The sequence below is a fragment of the Lepisma saccharinum genome, chromosome 26, assembly GCF_977018435.1.
Source record: "Lepisma saccharinum chromosome 26, izLepSacc3.1, whole genome shotgun sequence".
In the NCBI taxonomy this organism is placed as follows: Eukaryota; Metazoa; Arthropoda; class Insecta; order Zygentoma; family Lepismatidae; genus Lepisma; species Lepisma saccharinum.
The window spans coordinates 44827902-44851172 of NC_139254.1; the positions used below are offsets into that span (position 1 = coordinate 44827902).

At 38.2% G+C, this 23271-nt stretch overlaps 1 protein-coding gene across 1 annotated transcript; it reads right to left on the minus strand.

Moving 5' to 3' along the window:
* Nucleotides 1–876: 876 nt before the first annotated feature.
* LOC145979457 (uncharacterized) lies at nucleotides 877–13972 on the minus strand. The gene is made up of 3 exons (XM_083112361.1): nucleotides 13536–13972; nucleotides 8338–8952; nucleotides 877–1330 (listed from the first exon to the last, which is right to left on the minus strand). Exons 1-2 carry the CDS (start codon nucleotides 13932–13934, stop codon nucleotides 8701–8703), a joined length of 651 nt encoding a protein of 216 aa, XP_082968487.1. The 5' UTR covers nucleotides 13935–13972; the 3' UTR covers nucleotides 877–1330; nucleotides 8338–8700.
* Between the last annotated feature and the right edge of the window lie 9299 nt (nucleotides 13973–23271).

Sequence of the window (23271 nt, forward strand, 5' to 3'; positions counted from 1 at the left end):
GCTTTCAATATGAATAGTTTTGTATTGCAAGATCAAGGTTACATACGAATGTCAGACAAATTCACAGACACACATATATCCACAACACAAATGACCTAGATTGAAATTTCACTAAAAATATGTGCATGACCAGTGCTCGAAAAATCTTCTTCAGAGCTAGGCGCCAGCTCTGAAAATCAGGCACCAGGAAACCACCTACTAGCAATTGTGGATACTATAAGAAGCTGAGCCAGCCCCTGTGGCAGAGTGGTTAGCACATCTTGCTACGACGCTAGGAGTCCCGGTTTCGAATCCTGGACTGGACTTGGATGTTTCTGAGTGTTTGTTCAGCAATTATCATATCATCATTCATTACCATCTTCTCAAATTTGCCAAAAGTGGCATAAAAAGCGAAGTAACATAAAGCAAATAAATCAATCTATAAGAAGCTGAGCATCATCCTATTCAAAACATCACTAAATCATGTGAGAAAGCGGGAAGTGGGGTGTTGGGGACGAAGAGTAAGAAATTGTTACTGATTCTATGGAATGTTCACAACGTTGATAAAAAAACTTGCTAGCTTATGCTGTATTGCAATTTTAACTTAGAATCTTCAAAGTTTCGTACATTGAAACTTAAAAAATGACAATATGACAGCAAGAGATCACAGTCGCCAAGATGAAATTTTTAGTCACCATGGCGACCGGGATTTTTCGAGCCCTGTGCATGAAACAAACTGTAAGTGGAAAATAGCTTCTAATGCACAATTTTCGATGACAATAATACAGAACAATTATTTTGCACCCTGTGCATTTTTCTCATTGTTGCATTCAAGTCACTATAATCAAATTCATGCCCAGGGAATCTAAAGGTTGATAAAGTAACACATTGTTATGAGTTTCTATTTTATTAACAATCAAATTATTTATACACTGAAATGTATGAAAATACAAAAAGTTTGCATACATTGTAACAATATTTAACTTTAAAAAAATCACCATAAAACAGTACTTTCATTATACTATATTTATTCTCCCACATGTTCGCTTTCTCTTTCACCTTAATCCTGAGAAGATATCTTGATGCCTTTCTCGCTTTCTTCCTTGTTCCATAAAGCTGAACTTGTAACCTTAACATGGTAGGATCAAATTCGAGCATTTTTATCAGATGTGAATGGAGTTTGCTAACCATTGTATTCCCAGCATTTTTTGTTCTAATTTACATTGCTTAAATCAAAACTACCTGACACAAGGTTCCTTGCATGGAAATGTTTTTTTACAAATCAATTCACTTGGTTCACCAACTTGGGGTGTGAAATGTAGAAGCAGCTCTTACGAATGATATTGCTCACCTGCAATTAAGAATTTTGTATTAACACAGAAAATATACACACCATCTTCAGGGTGTCTACCAAAATAACAAGTCAAAAATTCTTGAAGACACTTTCAGTTTTTCTTTTTTGGATACCTTAACCTTTATTGATTTGACCTCTACTTATTAAACTGTGCCACCGAGGTGATGTTTCATTTTTGCAAGCCAATGGTATACTAGAGTGTGTGTCAAATCTACTGCATATGGCGATAGCCAATAGGAGCGCACTGCAGCGGTGTGATGTCGAAATCTCACACGGAAAAGAGACAGCTTGAGCGAAACACCTTGTGAAGGAGAGCACGGCAATGCTGCACGTCTCTGATTCGCTGGTGCTGTTCAAGGCCATATGCAGGAGATTTGACACACACTCTATATTATGTATTACATTCCAAGAAACTGAGAATGACAAACAGGCCAGCTGAATAAACGAAAGAGGAAACCATTCTTAACAACAATACTGACAAGAGAGAGCGCACACCCTGATCTTGTTAGAGACCGCTGCTACTACATCAAAGCCTCTGCCAAAGTTAAAGTATTGCTTACACATTGTACTCGGGAATCCCGCAAGCTACCATCACTTTTTTTGTTCTTGTGTAAAGTTGATATGCTTTCTTGCTTCTTCATTATAGGCAAGATTTCTGGAAAACTTGTAAACGTTTCCAATGGTTATCTTACTTTGTTCTTTAATGTCCATTCGTCAGTCACGTACACCAGTAATTCCACCTGCTAATGTACCACACGTAGGACACTGCTCCTCAATGTAATTCATAATGAATACAAAACAAATGGTTCTATCAACCATTTGTAGTAGGATAACTGGCAAAAAAGGAATAAGGCCAAGGCAATATGAAGTAATTTACAGCAAGTATCAACAATGAATTATTTTTCATAAATTAAGAAGAGTAAATACAACTATCCATTTATATCACTTCTACATAGAAATCTAAAATTGTGTATGTCGTATGCTGATTGAACTCGAACGCCAGACCTGATTATTAAATGTTGTTGGTGATTAGCCTGTGCGTCCTTCCTGTCAAACATGTCCAATATGATATAGCCGTCCTGTGCGACGCTACTTAGTATCTTCATATCACAATGTAAGTTATTGTGCTGATTATGTTACTGTGTTCCTAAATTATACATTTACGTTCGTGTTGCTGATACTGTTTTATTCCTGACTCCATTTCTTGTGTAATTGAAGAACTGAAAGAACCCGAAACTCAACAATGGCGACGAGGATGGGATAACATACTTACTTCTCGTAATTCTACACATTTCCCGTTATTGTTCTTCAAGTTGTCTGTTGGAGGTAAGAATCTCTATATACAATGCAGAGGTTGTCTCAATTTTCCGAATTCTGCAGGGAGCAGGAAAGTATTAAGCAATATTTTGATAGATTCGAACATTTCTGCAAAGGTTCAGACATTCCAGATGAAAAGGCTAAGCATATTCTATTAGCAGCAATAGGGCACAGAACGTATGCTGATTTATATAATCTCATACAACCAAAATCTATATCAGAACTCAGTCTTGCCCAAATTCAACAAATGTTGATCCGCCATTATGAGCCCAAGAAAAATCTCGTGCTTGAAAGGCATAAGTTCTTTCTTATTAAACAGAAAGAAAATCAGAACATTCCGGATTTCATTGTGCAAATCAAAGAACAAGCTTCAAAATGTGATTTTGGTGATATCGACTCAATGTGTCGCGACGTATTTATTCTTGGTATGAGAAGTGTGCGCGTTAGAAACAGACTGTTATTAGATCCTGATTTGACCTTGAAAAAAGCAATAGATACGGCCATGTATCTCGATGAGCTAGAATTAAATGAGGGAATTATTAATCAAAGTCGCTCAAAGAATGCTGTGGAATATTCTGAAACTCCAACTGAAGTCACTTCGCAAATACAAAACAGGTACAAGGACAAATTCCGAATGAGCATCAGACAAAATAGAACTGATTCAAGGGATATTGGTAACAAATCAAACAATGATTCTGGTAAACTGTGTGGTAATTGTAATTCTTTTCATCCTAACGGAAAATGCCCAGCTTTTGGGGCTACTTGCAGATATTGTAAAAAGAAAAATCATTTCTTGACTGCCTGCAAGAAGAGAGAATTTAACAATTCTAGTAAAAGCAAATTGATTTCTGGCACTAACATTGTGCTTAACACGGGTATCAATGAAAGATCTATTGATATGCAAGATAATTTGAAACCTTCCATTGTACCTAACAATTACAGCAATTTCAAACATATGGTCCGAGAATCATCCATTGATTTTTCAGATTTTAATGTGCCGTGCATTCCCATAGATCACAAATTTGCAGATGATCAAGAAGAAAAATCTAAGAGCGAATTTGTTGATTACAGCGCCGCTAGTGTCCAATGTAATGCTCTGTGTCCAAAAATTTTCACTACCTTCATCACTAAAGAGAGTGAATCTGTTTGGCAAACACAGGGATCGTTGTTTGTCGACTTACAAGTCAACAATTCTAAGATTCCATTCCTAGTGGATACAGGTTCTGTTTATACTTTAATTGATAGCAGACAATTTGAGTCTTCATTGCGAGGTTGCACTATATGCAATTTTCCTATCGTCTTGAAAGCAGCAAATGGCAACAATCTTGGTGTATTAGGAAAAGTTAATGTTGAAGTTATATTTCGAGGAATGAAACATAACTTAGATATGATTGTTGTAAAGACAAAATTGAATCGTTCGATTATGGGTTTGTCTTGGATTGATGTTTTCAAGCCTGAATGGCGAAACATCTTTGTTTCACATACTCTTCAGACGGTTTCAAATACTCTTGAATCGTCATCTATAAAGGAACTGGTTGCGAATCTAAAGAAAGATTTCCCTATACCTTTTGATGGTGACATGTCCAAGTCGATCAAGCGTTTTGAGATAGATTTGCCATTAAAGGACGATGCTACACCAGTATTCAAGAGATATTATGACGTCCTGTACTCGCTAAAGGAACCAGTCAAAGATGAATTACAGAAGTTGGTTAGCGACGGAGTCATTGAATCGATCAAATCATCATCGTGGGCTTCTCCTCTTGTTGTTGTTCGTAAGAAAAACGGTGAATTAAGATTATGTGTATCCTACAAGAACACTGTTAATCCGCAACTCAGGAAGATGGGACATCCGTTACCTAGAATAGAGGACCTCTTCAACAAGATGGTTGGTTGTAGTTGGTTCGTTTCATTTGACCTTAGAAGGGCTTACCTTCAGTTACGCCTATCTCTGCAGGCTCAGAAGGTCCTTGTCTTCAACACGGAATTCGGGTTATTCAGACAGTTGAAGCTTCCCTTCGGAGTAAACTCTGCCAGTGCCATTTTCCAAGCCACGATGGAGCAGATATTGATGGGTGTAGACAAGGTTTCCATTTTCCAAGACGACATTTTAGTGGGAGGAGTTACTCTTGAGGAGTGCTATGATAACGCACGAAAGGTGCTAAATCTTTTCTCCGATTATGGCGTCCGCATAAATGAACAAAAGTCTGTGTTCTTTGTGCAAAATGTGAAGTATCTGGGCCATTCTCTTTCACAGGAGGGAATTCGTCCTCTGAAAGAAAACATTGATAAAATACTTCAGTGTAAGCCACCCACTAATGTCGGCGAATTGAAGTCATTTCTCGGTATGGTCACGTATTACGCTTCGTACCTGCCAAACCTAGCTGACTGTGTTGCCAGTTTATATGATTTGTTGAAGAATGGGGTGCGCTGGTCATGGACAGATGTTCATCAGAAGGAATTCCAGGATGTTAAGGATCTGCTATCTAAGGACTTAGTACGCACAGTATATGATCCTAGTAAGGACTTATACCTGATGTCGGATGCATCTCCTACAGCTACGGGAGCAGCCATAATGCACAAAATAAACAGAGTCCTAAAGCCTATCATGTGTATGGCCGGTACATTATCCGCTGCGGAAAGGAACTACACTCAATTGGAAAGGGAATCACTTGCATTAGTCCGTGGAGTCAAATACTTTCACAAGTATCTCATTGGACGATATTTTGTTGCGTTCACCGACTCGAAACCTTTATCTCACCTGCTGGATCCTAGAAGTAACCTGCCTGCTTTAGCCATCAGCAGAATCAACAGATGGAAGTTAGTATTGGAAGAATATGACTTCAAAACTGTTTACACGCCGCATGTTGAGTTGGCTGATGCTCTATCTAGAATTTGTGTTGCAGATGATCCAGTTCGTGATTATTATGATGATTTCGCATGTCAGTTGACAGCTGAGCCAGTTGTCCTTAATCTTATTGAATCTTCGGTGTTGTCGCGCATTTCGCTGGAATCACAACGTGATCCTGAGCTTTCTAAAGTCTTCAAATATGTTCAAAGGAGATGGCCACAATCCATAGGGAGAACAAAAAGTCATCCTATCAGGAAAATATTCGACAGGCGATATGATGTCCACATACAGAAGGGATGTATTTTCGTGGGCGAAAGACTAGTTGTACCTGAATCTTGTATACAAAGTGTCCTGTCTCTGTTACACAAATTCCACCAGGGAACATGCAAAATGAAGGAAATGGCTCGTTCATCGTTCTTCTGGAACACGATGAATGAAGATATTGAAAGGGTTACATCTTCGTGTGACACATGTTTGCGATACAATAACAGGCCCAATGTACCAGGTACCGCATTCGAAACGTGGCCTATTGCATCGCAGCCTTTTGAGCGTGTTCATCTTGATTTCTTCCATTTCTCAGACATGGATTTCTTGTTGCTAGTTGACGCTTACTCTCATTGGATATCTGTGTGGAGAGTGAAGAATATGCGATTTGACACCATGATTGGTTACTTAGAGGAATTTTCCTCATGCTTTGGATATCCGAAAACGTATGTTACAGATAATGGCCAACCATTTGCATCTTCAGACTTCAATTCTTATTGCTCAAAGAAGAACATCAAGCTTCTTCACTCAGCTCCGTACACCCCTCAATCGAATGGTCTAGCTGAAAGGAATGTTGGGGTGGTGAAGAACTTACTACAAAAGAACTTTTCGAATCGTTCATACATCACGTTGAGAGAGATGGACAAGTTCGTTCTTGAGCTTTTAGGCAGATTAAGGAATACTCCAGTGCACGGATGTAGTCCAGCAGAACGTTTGCTCAAGTTTCGGCCAAGAACGGACATTTCCGCTTTTGACGCACCAAATGGTTTCGACAATCAGCCTATTAGTCCCGTTCCGTTTATGCCGGGGGGAAAAGGTGCTTGTTGAATAACGCAAGAAACAATTCAGCCATGGATCCAAATACAAAATCGGAGAAATGGTTAAATTGATGGGCCGGAAGATGGCGAAGGTGATTGTGGACAATGACACGATTGTTGTTCATCTCTCGAAGATCAAGAAGTATCCCGACAAGGTCGGAAAAGACATCCTTGTCCGAAAAAACCCAGTGCTTGTTGGAGAGGAAAATTATCTCCCAGTGCCTGCTTATCAGGATCCAGTGGTACCTCCGAATGCGGCCTGCGACAATCAACCGGTTAGGAGATCACAAAGACCAAGATGGCCACCTGACCGATATGGGCAAACTACATGAAACGGGAGTCTCTTCAACCTAAGGGGGGGAGAGTGTCGTATGCTGATTGAACTCGAACGCCAGACCTGATTATTAAATGTTGTTGGTGATTAGCCTGTGCGTCCTTCCTGTCAAACATGTCCAATATGATATAGCCGTCCTGTGCGACGCTACTTAGTATCTTCATATCACAATGTAAGTTATTGTGCTGATTATGTTACTGTGTTCCTAAATTATACATTTACGTTCGTGTTGCTGATACTGTTTTATTCCTGACTCCATTTCTTGTGTAATTGAAGAACTGAAAGAACCCGAAACTCAACAGTGTACAGGTAAATAAGTACAATTTTATGTATTAAATATTTCGCTACCACTTATTACCCTTCAAATTAATTATGGCATTTTCATAATAATTTATCTTAGAATATGTACGAAAATTATGGAAAATTTGTTGGGAGAATTAGCAGGTTGTGAGGATGGCAACTGCTGCCAAGCTAAGAGAAAATTGCAGAAATAATCTATCTAAACTGCTTTCTTTTTAGAAAATGGCAACTGAAAATTATTTTATTTTTGAAAAATCAAAATATTGTCATTTAAAATATATTTTTGGAAAGTGGGAAAACATAATCCACCAATAAGACTACCCTTTCCCCTTTGTGAATGAATGAAAAAGAACCTTATGCCAGCTCAATGGCCAAGCATGTTAAATGTTCAACTTTCGATCCCATCACTAACCCTAGTTCGAGTCACGGTGCGGACAATGGTGTTCCTTGTGATTGCCATTGAAGTCATATTCAATTTAATGTGATCATCACTCACTCCTGGTCGCGATTAACCAAAAGTGGTAGAAAAGTGATGTCAAATAAATACAACTCTGGCCTCTTGTCTTAGTTTCACAATATAATTTGCAAACCACAGGGTGTCCACCACAATTACGAATACAAAATTCTTGACTTCACGACTTTTTCCCTTTCTAACATTTATTTAATTGCCCCCTACTTACGTATAGTTGGAAATTAAGAAAATCGGCAGATTTATTAATTGAAAAACCTGTACCACAAGGCTGGTTAAGATTTAAAACTGAAGCTATACTTTAACAAGAGATATAGACTTGCTTCAATTGTTAATGCAACGATTCGGACTTTGTCCTGGATGAGAATGGCAACATTACTTTAATATTTTTACAAAACTACACAAATACAAGAATGTAATGCTTAAGAAACAAAGTGAAAAGTTTTAACCACAACTCAATATAATTTTAGATTTACAAATATTGAAATTTATAAAATCCCAGTACTGATATGTAACAATGTAAATTCACTATACTGCAAACAATTATTGACCATAGGCATAATTTCTTGACTGGTGGCAGATCCTGAATCACTATACAGTGGAGGTCAAGACAGCAATAAATATCGATAAGAATAAAAATGCATTCAAACTTACCCTTCTTTGAGACTTAGGATTTTGAAGATGATGTCGACTTTTTCTAACTGCATATGCTTCCAGGGACTTGTTTCATTATTTTGTTTAAATGTCGGGTCATGATAAAAGTTCTTGTCCTGACGTAGAGATAAATATCTTTTTTGTGAACTTGAGGAAATTTTGATTGTATTGTTGTTCTTAGAGTATCCATGACTTTAGGTTGTCTAGAAAGAGTTGATCAATGGAAAGATGCTATTTTGTGTCAGTCATCAAAGTTTCTGGCCATAGCCTCGAGCAAAGAACTTCTTTGATGATACCACACCTGCACTTAAGCACTTTTCTTATTGTATGTTTTATCATAGGGTGAATTACCAAAAAAAAAATTTAGGTCTCCATAGCGATTTTTAAAGCAATTTCTTTCCGTCGTATAGCAGCTAAGATTACAGCACTTTTCTTTTTTAGAAGCCCAAGTTCCTTTCGAAGTTTCGCTATTTGTTTCTCCTTTTTGTCTAAATATGGGGCAGTATTAGTCTTCTGATCAACCTTTCTTTTTTTAGGAGACAAGGTGCTTATATTTGACAATGCCCTTCTCGTAACACTTCTGGTTGTCTTGCACCTTGGTCGATCACATGAGTCCTGTAGAAGACAAACAAATGCTAAATTTGTATACAGCAAGCAAACAACAAGTACAACGTTCAAATAAAACCAATTAAAGGCCAGGTATAAAATGATCTTTAATCTGTATCAGCTGTTAATGTGAGGGCTCAAGTGAAAGTATTGCTTTGATATTGATTATTTTGGAATTTCATTCTGAGTTTTCAGTGTATTTACCAAGAGCACACCCAGAGGAGGCATTTGCTCCCTGAGATATGAGGGAAAACTTATCAAAGTTCAAATGGTTAAAGTGTAAGATAAAAACGTGTGTGTGTATGAAAATTTTGTCTATGAGCATGAAAAAATTAACTCGTACTAATTTCAGAGCACTACAATTCTGCAATAAAACTGTAAAATCATAATGCATGATTTAGAGAGAAAGTAAGAACCAAGTCGTAAATATTCTGACTGTCATATAACTGCAGTAAATATACTTTTTTGCTGAAACTTTTAGAAGAGATACATTTTGGTAATTAAAACAGTAATAATCGGTAAAAACTGAGGAAAGCGAAAGGATTCACCAAAATTGGTTTAAAGTAGAGTACAAATCATTGAAATGTATGTCTACTGGAACCCAAACCTAGGCTCTCTTGATTAGAAGGGTAAAACAGGAATCGAAGAGGATGCCTCACTCAACATTAGTGTAATATGAGCAGCTACAGACAACTTAATACATTTCCTAGAGTTTTTATTTGCAGACAGGTAAATGGTATACATTACAAATTGTATAAGCAACAATCCTTATATATGAGCCACATACATCTTCATTGATAAAGACTAAACAGATTTACAACTCAACCAAGGTTTCTTAGATAGGACCACTGAATTACAGCCAATATCAAAGGCCATTACCATGGACATCTGCAGGGATGTGAAAGTAAGGTATTTTTTCCAGGGGAGAGGGGCAAATTAGGTAAATTTTTTCCCCCTCAAAAATGCCCCTTCAGTTTGAAGTTATCCTGTAATGCTGTCACAATAATTATATGACACACGATTTTAGAAGCAATATTGGGCGAAGCTACAGAGAGCGTGTCCTTGGCAGCCAGCCAATAGCAGTAGTGCAATGTTGTACAGTTGGGAAACTGCGACGTGCATAGTGTTCTGTATTTTTTTTTTGCCCGCAAGAAGTATTTTATAGAACTCGCCACTTCATCATTACATGAGACACAACATTATGAACCTGACTGTCCAAGTCCCATGAATTTCCATCGCCTACAGCCGGAGTTATCGTTTCTCGAAGAAACACATCTCTACGCACACACAACGACCCTTTCGTTTTCCTTGCGTGTTCAGTCTGTTTTTTTTTTGTTGCCACCATGTTGACCCCACTGAGTTGTTGTCTCTTGGTAAATCTATGGGTATCAAATTCGGCTGAATATACACAATGGCCCTACATTGTCATGAGCGTTCACGAGTCTGAGTCACTTTCAGTTTTCGTAACAAGGGCGGTGTAAGATAATTTTACTCGTACACCACGAAGAACAGTTGTGAGAGGATTCAATACAGCCCTTGATTGATTTATTTTACTTCGCTTTTTTTTGCTACTTTTGGCTAATCGCAAAGATGAGGATGGATGATGGTATGATGAAGGGACACTCACAAACACGTAAGCCCAGACTGGGATTCGCACCCGGGACTCCTGGCATTGTAGCACACTATGCAATACAGCCCTTATGTTCGATAGTTGTGCAATAGTGTGAGTTCCACAAGTGTTATTGAATAATGTCGCACCGGCCCCCTTGGTGGAATGGTCAGCATACGGTGCTACGACGCCAGCATCCTGAATCCCGGTCTGGACATGGATGTTTGTGAATGTCCATCCATCAATTTCATCATATCATCATCGCTCATTCACATCTTCGCAATTAGCCAAAAGTGACAGAAAAGTAAAGTAAAATAAAGCAAATCAAATTAATAATGTCGACTCGAAACTTAGTACCAGTAGTACAGGCAATAAGGGTAAAATATTACGTTCACACGACAGAAATCTTATTTTAAAGTGAATTCTTACTTCAAGAAATTGGAGTTGGAAGAAGTGTGTGCTGAAGCAGTATTTTCTCATAGTCGAGAACTTACGGTTAAAGACGGCTAAAGCATGTGGTGTGTTTGTGCATACTGTGTTGGGTATTATAAAAAAGGGTAAAGTATCTATTACAGAAATCGGAGAACCCCTATTCAAATCTCCTGCGAAACATGCCAGAAAACAGAAACAAGAGCGATGATGATGACCTTGCAGTTCCTCTATAATAAATACCTTGAAACTTCTTTCAGGTATGAGTTTCTCTTATATGCTGCAGTGATATGCTATAATCCTGTGTAGAATTCTTCACTATATATTTCATTGTACTAAAATATCACATGCATGCATTATATATAAAAAGCTGAAAATTGGACACAGCGAAATCTCTGAGTTTACCTTTAGCTAGTAGTTGGTTTAGGAACAGCACAGACTGCATATTGGCTGAATTCATGTTCCTTCTAAAAATGTACGCCATATAACAAATTACTATGACAAATGAAATTATGTGTGTGAAATATGTAATTTTATGCTGATATTTATTTTCAGGGTGGGGCCATCCCATCTTGCGGACATCCATGACAATTACACCCATAAGAGGTATTTTTTTTGAAAGATAAGAGTTAACACAGGGTCAGTTCAAAACAAACCAAACTCTTTTTGTAAACGTTTTTATGTAAATTTATTGAAGACACAGGACAATGGTGGTGCTTAGCAGTGTCCTTAGTTATTAACTTGGGCCAGTTTCAAAGCTGTTGCAACACAATAGATCACGCTGAGTGCCTGCAGCAATTTTCATTACTCTACTACGAAAAGTTACGTGTAAAATTGTAGAAAACTTTCAACGAGACATACAAACTGTTACATGAAGCCCATGGCGAGGAAAAAGAAGTAAATAAAGGAATTTCAGACGTTTCGGGGATACTTCAACATTTAATATTTCCATACATCGGAGACACATTTCTTCAATTTTACACAATAAACTACTTACGGAAATGAGTTTCTCCAAGGTTTACAACGTTCGTCGAGGTACTTTCTATCATCGTGAAATATATTTGACCGGAAAATCATATATTTTTCAAGAGAAATATCTCACTGACGCAAAATTGCCATTGCTTTCATTTCCTTGCCCTACGACAACTGGATGCTGCGTACGTTTGATGACGTAAGCCCTGTCAATGTTTTAACCCCCCCTTTTTTTTACTATGCTTGCCTAACGTAACAAAACCTAACCTTATCGCAAATTGTTCGTGGGGCTATCCGTATATGGTTCGTGTGGCTATCCATCAGCTACCCATGCATAATGTATAATTTCCACCGGTGACGAACACGATAGTAGGTATTTTTCGGTACAGAAGCTTGAAACACTGCATACCCACAACGTGAGTCAAGATGTGCCCACCATATCGTGTGTTTCGGAAGCGAAGAAAGGAATGAAAAAAAGCACTCAGAATGTGAAAAAATGCATTTGTTTTAGGGGGAAAAGCATAATGACACCTTGAACTATGTACCGCAATACACCATTGGGGTAATTATCCGATAAGGCCCGAACACCTGTCACTCTTTTATTTGTCTTCCTTGTTCTGCTTGGGTAACAAGACAATATGGTGTGCACTCATAATGGATCATCGCACGTCGTGCTTGTGTTTTGTCGATTTGGAGTGGGTATGCAGTGTTTCAACCTTCTTAACCTAAAAATATCTACTTTCGTGTTCATTATGTCATCACAAACCGGCCTCCCCGATGGCACAGTGGTAGCATCGTTGCCTTGTAATCAAGGGGTCCCAGGTTCGATTCCCGGTGGAGGCACATAGTGGTTCGGATCCCACTTTAAAAAACTGTAGGTCCAGTCCCGATTAGCCTTACTGTGCATAAAGTGGACTTAAAAACAACAAATAAAATCAATCATCACAAACTATTGACGGATAGCTCCAAAAAACCATTCACGATAGCACCACAAACCAATGATGGATAGCCCCACGAACTATTGACAGATAGCCCCAAAAACCATTCACAATAGCGCCACGAACCATTTCCGGCAAGGTTAGGTTAGGTTGGGTTAGGTAAGCATAGTTAAAAAAATGTGGTAAAAAAGACACGTTTGGAAACACTGGTGAGACCGTGTGACTTTCGACGCTCGCGCCATCTGCACGTACATAATGGAAACAATGGCATAATGTTACAGAAAATGCAAGATCCTTACATAACAAGTGATTATTTCTTGTTCTGCAGCATTCTATGATGAAGTTTTCAGTTTCCGCGAAAGAAAATACCTCCAAGAACTTCGACAATGCTACAGAAACTGATTTCAGTAAGTAGTTTCTCTTGTAAATTTGAAGAAATCCGTTCGGGCGATATCGGATATTTACCCACAATCGGTAAGTACGAACCATGCGAAACACAAAATATCCGATTTTCATGTGTCTCCGATCTATGAAACTGGTACCGAGAAATTTACCGTCTTCTCTAAAAATTCACAATTAATCAGATAAAACAAGTGGAAAGTTCTCTATAAAAAAAAAAAAAAAAAAAAAAAAAACTCACGTACCTGATTCGTGTTATCACTTGAGCTTGAACCTGCAGAGTCATCTCCATGCCAATTTACCTGATTCGTGTTATCACTTGAGCTTGAACCTGCAGAGTCATCTCCATTCCAATTTCGAAGATATTGAGATGGCACAGCATTTGAACGTAGAACTTTCCTTGTCGGTAAACCAAGTAGTTCGTTTCTCAAATCCCTTTCATAGTCACTAGCAAGAAAATGTTTACAGCACACTCGACCATTATTTGCATTAAATTCCGGAGTTCGCTTACAGAGAGAAATCCACACGCGCCTCAACTCTTCATTTTTTGGAAACGTGTGGTATATGGTTCCAGGTTCCTTAAAACCCCAATTGCTACAATCTGCAACAGCACAACAATGTTTACCTCTGGTACGCTTACTCATTTTGGATTTATTAGCTTTTGTATCCAACCTGTGGTCAAACGCTAGTATGTCTATGCGCTACCTAGTAAACAAACCAAGGCACAGATTAGAAAATCTTTGTTAGAAACCCTTCGGCCATGGCATAAGACTAGTCTGTGGCATAAGAAACGTGACGTGTAAGGGGTCTTCCTGTCAGGCCCGTAGCCAGAGGGTGGCAACTGCCCCCCTGTGAAATATACAGAACACAATCCTACCTGGTATTCTCACTAATCTTTACAATTATATCCTGTATTACTGTAGCATTTAACAAAGACATTTATTGATTTTGTGATTTAATGAGGTGTGTGGAATTCCTAATAATGCCGTACTAGGATTGGGGGGCGGGATCTCTTCCTGATTCAGACTTCGGGAAATTATTTCGTAATTTTCAGTATCTAGAACAGTTATGACATTTTGAGAAGTCTTTTATTAAAGGTGCCTAATGTGTTTGGATGTTTTTCTTGGATGTGTTGCTATGAAGTTGCTATGCAGTTTGAACTACTTAATTTTTTGTTTCCTAAGTCTACCATTGGTAATAGTGATTCATGCAGTAGAGAGAGGGAATGGATATTTAATTTTTGTTACTTAGCTTTGCTTTTCTGCCACATCTAGCTAATCGCGACAATGAGTGATGACGTGAAATTGATGAAGAGACACTCACAAACAGTGCCGCAACCACAGGGGGGCAGGGGCATTGTCCTCCCAACCTTGAACGGAAGTCCATTCTAGGGGGGGCAAACATTTAAGTAAAAAAACAAGACTAGCAGAATCTAAGAATAGTAGGACAAATGGATACTCAAGATGGAATTAGTTTTTTCTTCCAGACGGCCAAGGGAACTTGCAGGGGGGGACACAGAGGGTAAATTGACCCCATTGATTTAAAATTTTCGTAAACTTTTCTTGCTCGCTTCGCTCGCAATGTCTGCTATTGTTATAGTCCAAGTTCAGAGCCTTAGCTATGGGGCCAAAACGATCTAAATGAAATAAAAAGTGTGTTAAAGAAAATGCCATGGCGCCCTATGAAATTATTTGCACCCCATTAAGTCAATATGTTTTCAGTTTGAAAAATTTGGATCTAAAATTTTCTTGCTCGCATCGATCCCAACATGATTGTTTTCTGTAATGCATTCTAAATTACCCGAGAGAGAGAAGTAAGACCAAATATGTAGCTACTTCAGACTGTTGCTGCTAAAAACTTTTGTTTCAAATGCACGAATAATTATTTTGAGGAAAAGGAGACAAAATTTGTATTATTTTTACTGTTGATTTGTTACGAGGCGGATGAATTGATTATGTAATGTATTTAATGTATTCTCATAAATAATATATACATTAAAGAAACTTTGAATGCATTCACAATTTAGCGTTAACATGTTGCATACATATGTATTTTCTTATTTTACGTCGTTCCATGTTGCATGAACAAAATATATGTTTTATACATGTCATACAGAGCATTCCCTGACATTCGCTACGAGACTCGGCGGCAAGTAACTACACCCACGCGCATAACGAAAGAGACACTCTCCCTCATAGACCACATGTTAATAAGTGTACACTCAAAAGAGTTTCAATGTGTAAACATATCAGTCCACTTCTCCGAGCATGAAGCACAATTTTTATGTCTCACATGTAAAAGAGAAGCTACTGAATATCATAGAAAGCCACTAAAAATGCAGAAACGTAAATATGATGAAGGTTCTATACTCATGTTTATTGGAAAACTAAACAGCGAAAATTGGGAATATATTTATAACTTACCTTCCACAAACGAAAAATTTAATCTCTTTCTGAACAAAATTATCTTCTTGCACAATGAATGTTTCCCACCTAAACAAGTAAACATATCCACCGAGTGTAAACCATGGGTCACAAACGGAATCAGAATCTCAAGTAGAAAACTAAAAATGCTGCATTCTGAAAATAAGGTGAATCCCAATCCATCTTTTCTGAAATATTACAAGAGGTATAAGCAAATATATAAAAATGTACTCCACCAATCAAAAATTAATCATAATGACCGTAAAATCAATAATTCAAACAATAAATGTAAAACAATGTGGGAAATTATAAGAAATGCATCAACAAAACACCAATCTTTAGGTAATAATATGGTGATATGCATTAATGGAAAAAAAGTCCAACATCCCCCTAATATTGCAAATGCTTTCAATGAGTATTTTGTAAATGCAGTTCCAAATAGAAGGAATGGGTTTATGGCTGCTCCAGAAGAATGTTCTACACACATAACAGTGAATGACAAATCCTTGTTCATTTCCCCCATTACTGAACAGGAATTAAAGATAATCTTCAGGCGTATAAAAAACAAACGATCTTCCGGCATTGATGAAATACCAGACTTCCTAATTAAGAAATGTTATAGTTCCCTATGTCAACCATTACTACATATAATAAACAATTCCATTGAACAGGGTATTTTCCCAGACAGGCTAAAAATAGCTGTTGTTAAACCATTACTGAAGAAAAATGACCCAAAGGATTTATCAAATTACAGGCCCATTTCGCAACTCTCAGTCTTCTCAAAAATTATTGAACATGCAATAATGATGAGAGTAGAAAATTTCTGTAGTAAACACTCAATCTTAAGCTTGTCGCAGCATGGTTTTAAAGGTCCGAACGAAGCACGAAAACAGCGTTAGCAGACTTAGTAGAATGTGTCACACAATCTCTGAATAATTGTAATCACACGGTAGGAGTCTTTTGTGACCTATCAAAAGCTTTCGATTCTGTAAATCACGAGATATTGCTGTGGAAACTTCAAAAACTTGGTATTCGTGGACTACCACAAAAGTGGTTTCAATCTTATCTTACCAATAGAAAGCAAATTGTAGAAATCGCTCACACCACAGCAAAAGGATACGTAACACATCAACACTCCACCATGAAAAGTGTAACATGTGGGGTGCCTCAGGGAAGTATTCTTGGCCCTCTTTTGTTTCTTATGTACATAAATGATTTACCAAATGTTATACCTGAGGCAAATGCAATATTATATGCTGATGATACAAATATTATAGTAACAGGCACTTCCAAAGATGCTCTACAATTTAAGGCTAATAACGTATTAAACAAATTAGATGACTGGTTTTTAAATAATAATCTACTCCTCAACAGCAAAAAAACAAATTACATTACATTTTCTACAATCCAAACCAGAAACCAAATAAGCCTCAATCTAATATCTGGGAATACACAACTAGAGCCTAAAAAAAATTCAAAATTTCTGGGTATCATTCTGGATGAACACCTTAGCTATACAGAACACATAAACACGCTACAATCAAAATTAAGTAGTGTATGCTATGCCCTTCGAGAAATGGTAGACATCTCAAGCACCCAAACTGTAAAGTGCCTTTATATGGCAAACTTTGATGCTTTACTAAGATACGGTATTATGGTTTGGGGTAACAAGGGCCACTCCAATGTCCTTTTTATGCTTCAAAAAAGAGCTATAAGAATCATAGCTGGAGTAAAGAAAACTTATTCATGTAGAACTCTTTTCCGTAAACTTAATGTGTTAGCTCTCCCCTGCATATATATTTATGAATGCTTAATTTATGTTAAGCAAAATATTTCCAACTTTGCCACAAATGAGGAAATACATGGCCTAAACACAAGAAATAAAGACAAACTTGACATAAAACATTGCCGCCTTAACTTATGTAAGAAAGGTCCCTTAAATTCTTCCATAGATCTCTACAATAAACTACCACAAGATGTGAGGAAAGAACCAAAATTGATGATATTCAAGCACAAGATAAAATCAATGCTTCTGAAGCATGTTTTTTATTCTATAGCTGAATACATGGAAGCGACTTTTACATAAGACAAATGTACATAATGTAGTATAATCACATATTATTCTTGTAAAATTAAATGTCAAATGAAAGTGGGTAATTAGTATATCTTCTCATGTTATATTTTTTTGTGATTTTGATATAATAGCAGAGTAAGACCCAATTTTTTACAATTTTTGGCTATATATTTTGTATTTGTAAAATCTATGAATGTACCTGTATTGTAATGTAAGTATTGACATGTCCTATATTACCATGTACTGTAATTTGTACACACCGGTAGTCCTTGGACGCAAATAAACTAAACTAAACTAAACTAAGTGGCTCGGCATCAGAGCTTCTCTCTCCCGGTGAACGGGTCCGCGACAGTCGCACGCTACAGTCTGTTTTTTTCGCTCTCCCTGCCTTCGATCTCTTTCCCTTTCTGTTGACGTTTCAGACTGACGCCAGTATAATCCTTCCTCGGAAGTTGTGTTGTGTCGTGTCCGTGTGTTGAAGATTGTGGCTTAATATGGCACCACAAAAGTTTACATTCCAACAAAGGATTTATCTTGTCGAGTGCTACTTCGGAAAGAGGAATTGTGGAGAAGTGCGACGACTTTTTGCAACGAAATTTCCTGGTGTTCCCGTTCCACATAGGACCACTATATTAAACCTCGAAAGAAAAATGGGAAATCTAAAAAATAAAGTATACAAAGACAATCCGCACCATCCGTGAGTTAAAATAGAGCATTGTAGGAGAAATCGGGAGAATTACAGTAGACGATCTTGCACGTGTAAATGCCAATTTCTTTCGGAGATACCAGGAATGTGTTCCAGCAGAGGGACATCATTTTCAACACCTTCTGTAGTCAAGGTTAGTACACAATATGAAAACTGTAATTTTAATAGCCGACTCTACCGACTGTCGCGGACCCCGTTCACCGGGAAAGACAAGCGCTGATGCCGAGCCGCTTGCCGCCGAGCCTCGTAGCGAACGTCAGGGAATGCTCTGTATGTACAAATAGAATTATGTTCATCATGCATTTTGTGTCTTTCAAAAATACAGTTGTGTGCTTGTTTTCCAGTATTAGCTAATGTGAAATTGAACGTGTTGGAAAAATATTTCCAAATCATTTGTTCCATCACAAATGCTTTAGCACCGACTTCTAACCCCTTCTTGCGTGATTTTTAATAACGTCTTTGATGGTACTATTATTGCTACCACTACCACCACTATATTACAGTTATTATTATTTGCATGTTTGTCCTGGTACTGGCCCCCCTCCAGACAAAAAATTCGTGGTTGCGCCCACTGGCGTACGCAGGATTTTTTTTCTGGAGGGGCTGGAATTGTATAGATGGATGCTTTCAGTGACGCAAACTTATAGGGATCCGTGGGAACATAGCGCACCTAATAATTTGTCGTGTTATTATTATTATATTTGTTATTGTTATATATTTTCGTATTAAAATGAATAAATAATATTTTTAATATAGCGAGTATGGTGCGTATTAATATCATAATACATGGAAGGGAGAATTTGAGATTTTTTAAACTTATAAGAACCCAATGTTTTTCAAAATTTGGCATCCCTGACTGCTTTCTAGTGGGTGGCATACACAATAAGATATATCGTATATTTACAACTTTCCACTCTCAAAAATGTCACCTGGGGATAATTTTATAGGGCTTGAATTTACCACTCTGGTTTATCCAGAATGGTGCTTTTACTTGAAAATGTCGATTTTTCAAAATTTATGAGGGGGCGGTAGCGTACGTCAGTGGTTGCGCCTCTGCTCACAAAGAACACTCATTCCCAGGCTCGAAACTGGGACCCTTGGCTTCGTAGTGTGCTGTGTAACCATCCCACCCTAGAGGTCGACTGGTGAAAGATGTAGGACAGCTTAGTTGGTTAAATTATTATCAAACATGATGAAAATGTGACAGTGTTTCAGATTTATTATTTTGGTTAAAAAGCGACAAAATTTGTAGTTGGATTCTCATTAGATTCCTTTGTGCGTAAAAATCTTGCATACTGGAAACTAGAGGGAAACATTATGAAGCACGATTTGTAAAGGGCTCCCTTAATCAGCTCTGCAAAGAGGCTTAAAGCTGCTGGTACATATTAATGGTCTATTAACATTATCGACCTGTAAATATCAAGTAGATACAGTCCCGACCAGACTTTATCTTTGTATTATTTGGCAGCCCGGAAAGGTCATTATCGAAATACTGTTATTTGATGTTGCTCTAACTTTTTCTGTTTCTTTGGAGTTTCAAGATATCATCCCTTTCCTGTTACTTATAGCTTTTGGGGGAGGGGGGCAAGTGTACCCTGCTATATCTGCCAATGCGACACAATATATTAAAAATTTGCCCCCTCTGGGATTAACTTTGCCCCCCCCTACTAAGAATTCCTGGCTACAGGCCTGCTTCCTGTCCGCACAATAGTTCCTCTACATCAGCCCTGGCCCATATCCATGGCAGTGGCCTCCTAGCAGGCACGTATTCAGAAATTCCTTTCGGGGGTGGGGGGCTAAACATATTTTTTTTAAAGAGGTATAGATATAACCTCGCAAGGTTTAAGGTCGATGGTGGCGTTCCAGTTCCAAAACGGGGGGAGGGGGCAAGAAAAGTTTACTTTCTCTTGGTAGACAAAGGTTAGCATTAAAAAGCCATACTGCGGGGCCAAAAATGGGGGGCAACTGTCTTCTAAATCTGCCACTGTTTAAGCTGCTGTTTTTTTTATTTTTTCAGAACGTGACATCGGGACATTTTTTATCAGTCGACTCCTCTGTTACAATGTACGAACGTTGTGTTTGTGCCGAAACGATCTCATTATGTGTATGTGTGTCTGTTTCATGAAGCTGTTATGCAATGGACAATCCATTCGTATGTGTTCTCCCAGGTTTACATACGATCCTTTATGGTGTTGTCGCCTGCCTTCGAAATGTAACCTTAACAAAATCCTAATTTTCCATCCTTGTGACTTGGATCTTCAAGATTTAGTAAGAATTCAGACCGAAGGCACACATGTTGCTTGCAATGACCCAATCAACAGCCGCTACGGTGTGAAACCTCCCTCGGTGGGTCAATCTCATTGTCACCTTGAAACGGAAGCTCGTGTCCCTTAGTTTTGTTCTATCTCCTTTTTCTGTTAATTAAACAGGCAACATCTTACGGTTGGGGATACACAAGAGATGTGCTATGCAGAAATTTTAGCTGAAAATGCAGGCTCCACCAGGCATACTGTGCCATTTCTCTACAGCGACAGCAAAAGATCAAGCGAAGCCAAGGGTGACTCCGTAGCTCACTTGGTAGAACAAAGAATGGCACGGTATATGCCAGAGACCCTGGTTTGGGGGTCATGGTCGAGCTTGCTTTTTCCACTAAAATTTCCACATATGCAATTTCTTCTTGCTTTCTCTTCTCGACATTCATAAAATTTTCGGGCTTCATGGCTGCCCCTTTGTGGTAGTTAGTTTTTTGAGTGTGTTTCCAAAACAGTTGACTTAAAAGTCCTTTTTAACCCACGAAACTCTCGGACTGCATACACGAAACTTGATCCGGTCACTAATAAATCGTCACTCAAAACTTAGATTTTCAGTCGATCTGTGCAGCTTATTCCTTTTTTTTAAAAAAAAAAAAAAAAAAAAATGATGCTCCAATGCCCATTACTGCTGAAATATTCACTTTACAGACCTTCGATCTCTTCGACTCATGACCCGAAACTAGCACTACACTGAGGCTCCACTGTCGGCAAATCTTTAAATAATGCTCACGTTCGTTGCGACAACACCGAAAGAGCAAGAAAAGTTTACATACAATATCATCAATAACAGGGTTATCCCTCAGGGTTCTAGAACATTCTCCGCCTTTCCTGGATTATTATATCCCTCCTCAAATTATAATCACAATATTTTATTTTACACACACAAGCCAAACACCTCATTTTATCTAGTGTAAACCAAAAAATTTTGGAGAGGGCTCGAGCCCCCCCTCTGGATACGTGCCTGCCTCCTAGTAGTTTTTCTATGGCAGTCGCGTAGCATGGGCATTTCGGGTGGGTACCCCAAGTCCGAAGGAAGGGTCGGCCCTTTTTTGCTTAATGATTTACTTATGGTATTAGTCGCCACATGCATTGTTTATTTGCCTGAAGTCGGCTGAGTTTTCAATAAAACATCATCAATGCATGTTTTAGCTAGAAAATTAGATGCTTCACTATGCCACAAATGTTTTGAACCAAGGTGTTTTATACCTTTTTTATACATTTCTGCATGACGCAAGTCATTAAAAAACCTACCTGAATCACAAGCGCCTCTGCACAACAGTATACGTCATTGTTGTGGGTGATCCAAATACTGATTGATTTGGTTTATTTTACTTCGCTTTTCTACCGCCTTTGGTTAATCGCGAATATGAGTGATGATATTGAAGAAGCAACAATCACAAAGAACACCCGTGCTCACGCCGTGATTCGAATCAGGGGCTTCTGTAGTATTTGGGCGCTGTGCAAAACACTCTGACACGGAGGTGGGTGGATGATCTAACTATCGTACACCCAACTGACATAACAGTGCTAATTAGTAATTCAGAACACTGTTTATTACATCTTGAGAATGTTAGTAGGTGAAATGGGCGACTCTGGGCCTGTCCTTTGACCTACTTTTGAAATGACTTACGACATTTTACTATAAGGCTGTCTCCCCTTATGATGTTTTTCTGTAAGGCGTATGTTCTAGCAACGCCTATTGACCTACTTTTGAAATGACTTACGATATTTTACTATAAGGCTGTCTCCCCTTATGATGTTTTTCTGTAAGGCGTATGTTCTAGCAACGCCCCTTGACCTACTTTTGAAATGACTTACGATATTTTACTATAAGGCTGTCTCCCCTTATGATGTTTTTCTGTAAGGCGTATGTTCTAGCAACGCCCATTGACCTACTTTTGAAATGACTTACGACATTTTACTATAAGGCTGTCTCCCCTTATGATGTTTTTCTGTAAGGCGTATGTTCTAGCAACGCCCATTGACCTACTTTTTATTTTACGACGTTTTACGCACTAAACTAACCTACAATGAGAGAAAAAATGGAGAGAAGAAGCTCTGGCATCACTTTTTAAGCTATTTTTTATCCTATTTCAAATGTAGCTCTTATGCTACCTCACTTTTTGACCTACATTTGAAATGACTTACGACATTTTCCTATAAGGCTGCCTCCCTCTTACTGTAAGGCTGCCCTCAGTGTAATCTACTACAACCTGCTAATAGGCTTTTGCTCTCAGCGTAATCTGTTTTACGCACTAAACTAACCTACAATGAGAGAAAATTAGACAGAAGAAAAGCTCTGGCATCAGTTTTTAAGCTATTTTTTACCTTCTGCAAATGTAGCTCTTATGCTACCTCGCCTTTTGACCTACATTTGAAATGACTTACGACATTTTCCTATAAGGCTGCCTCCCTCTTACTGTAAGGCTGCCCTCAGTGTAATCTACTACAACCTGCTAATAGGCT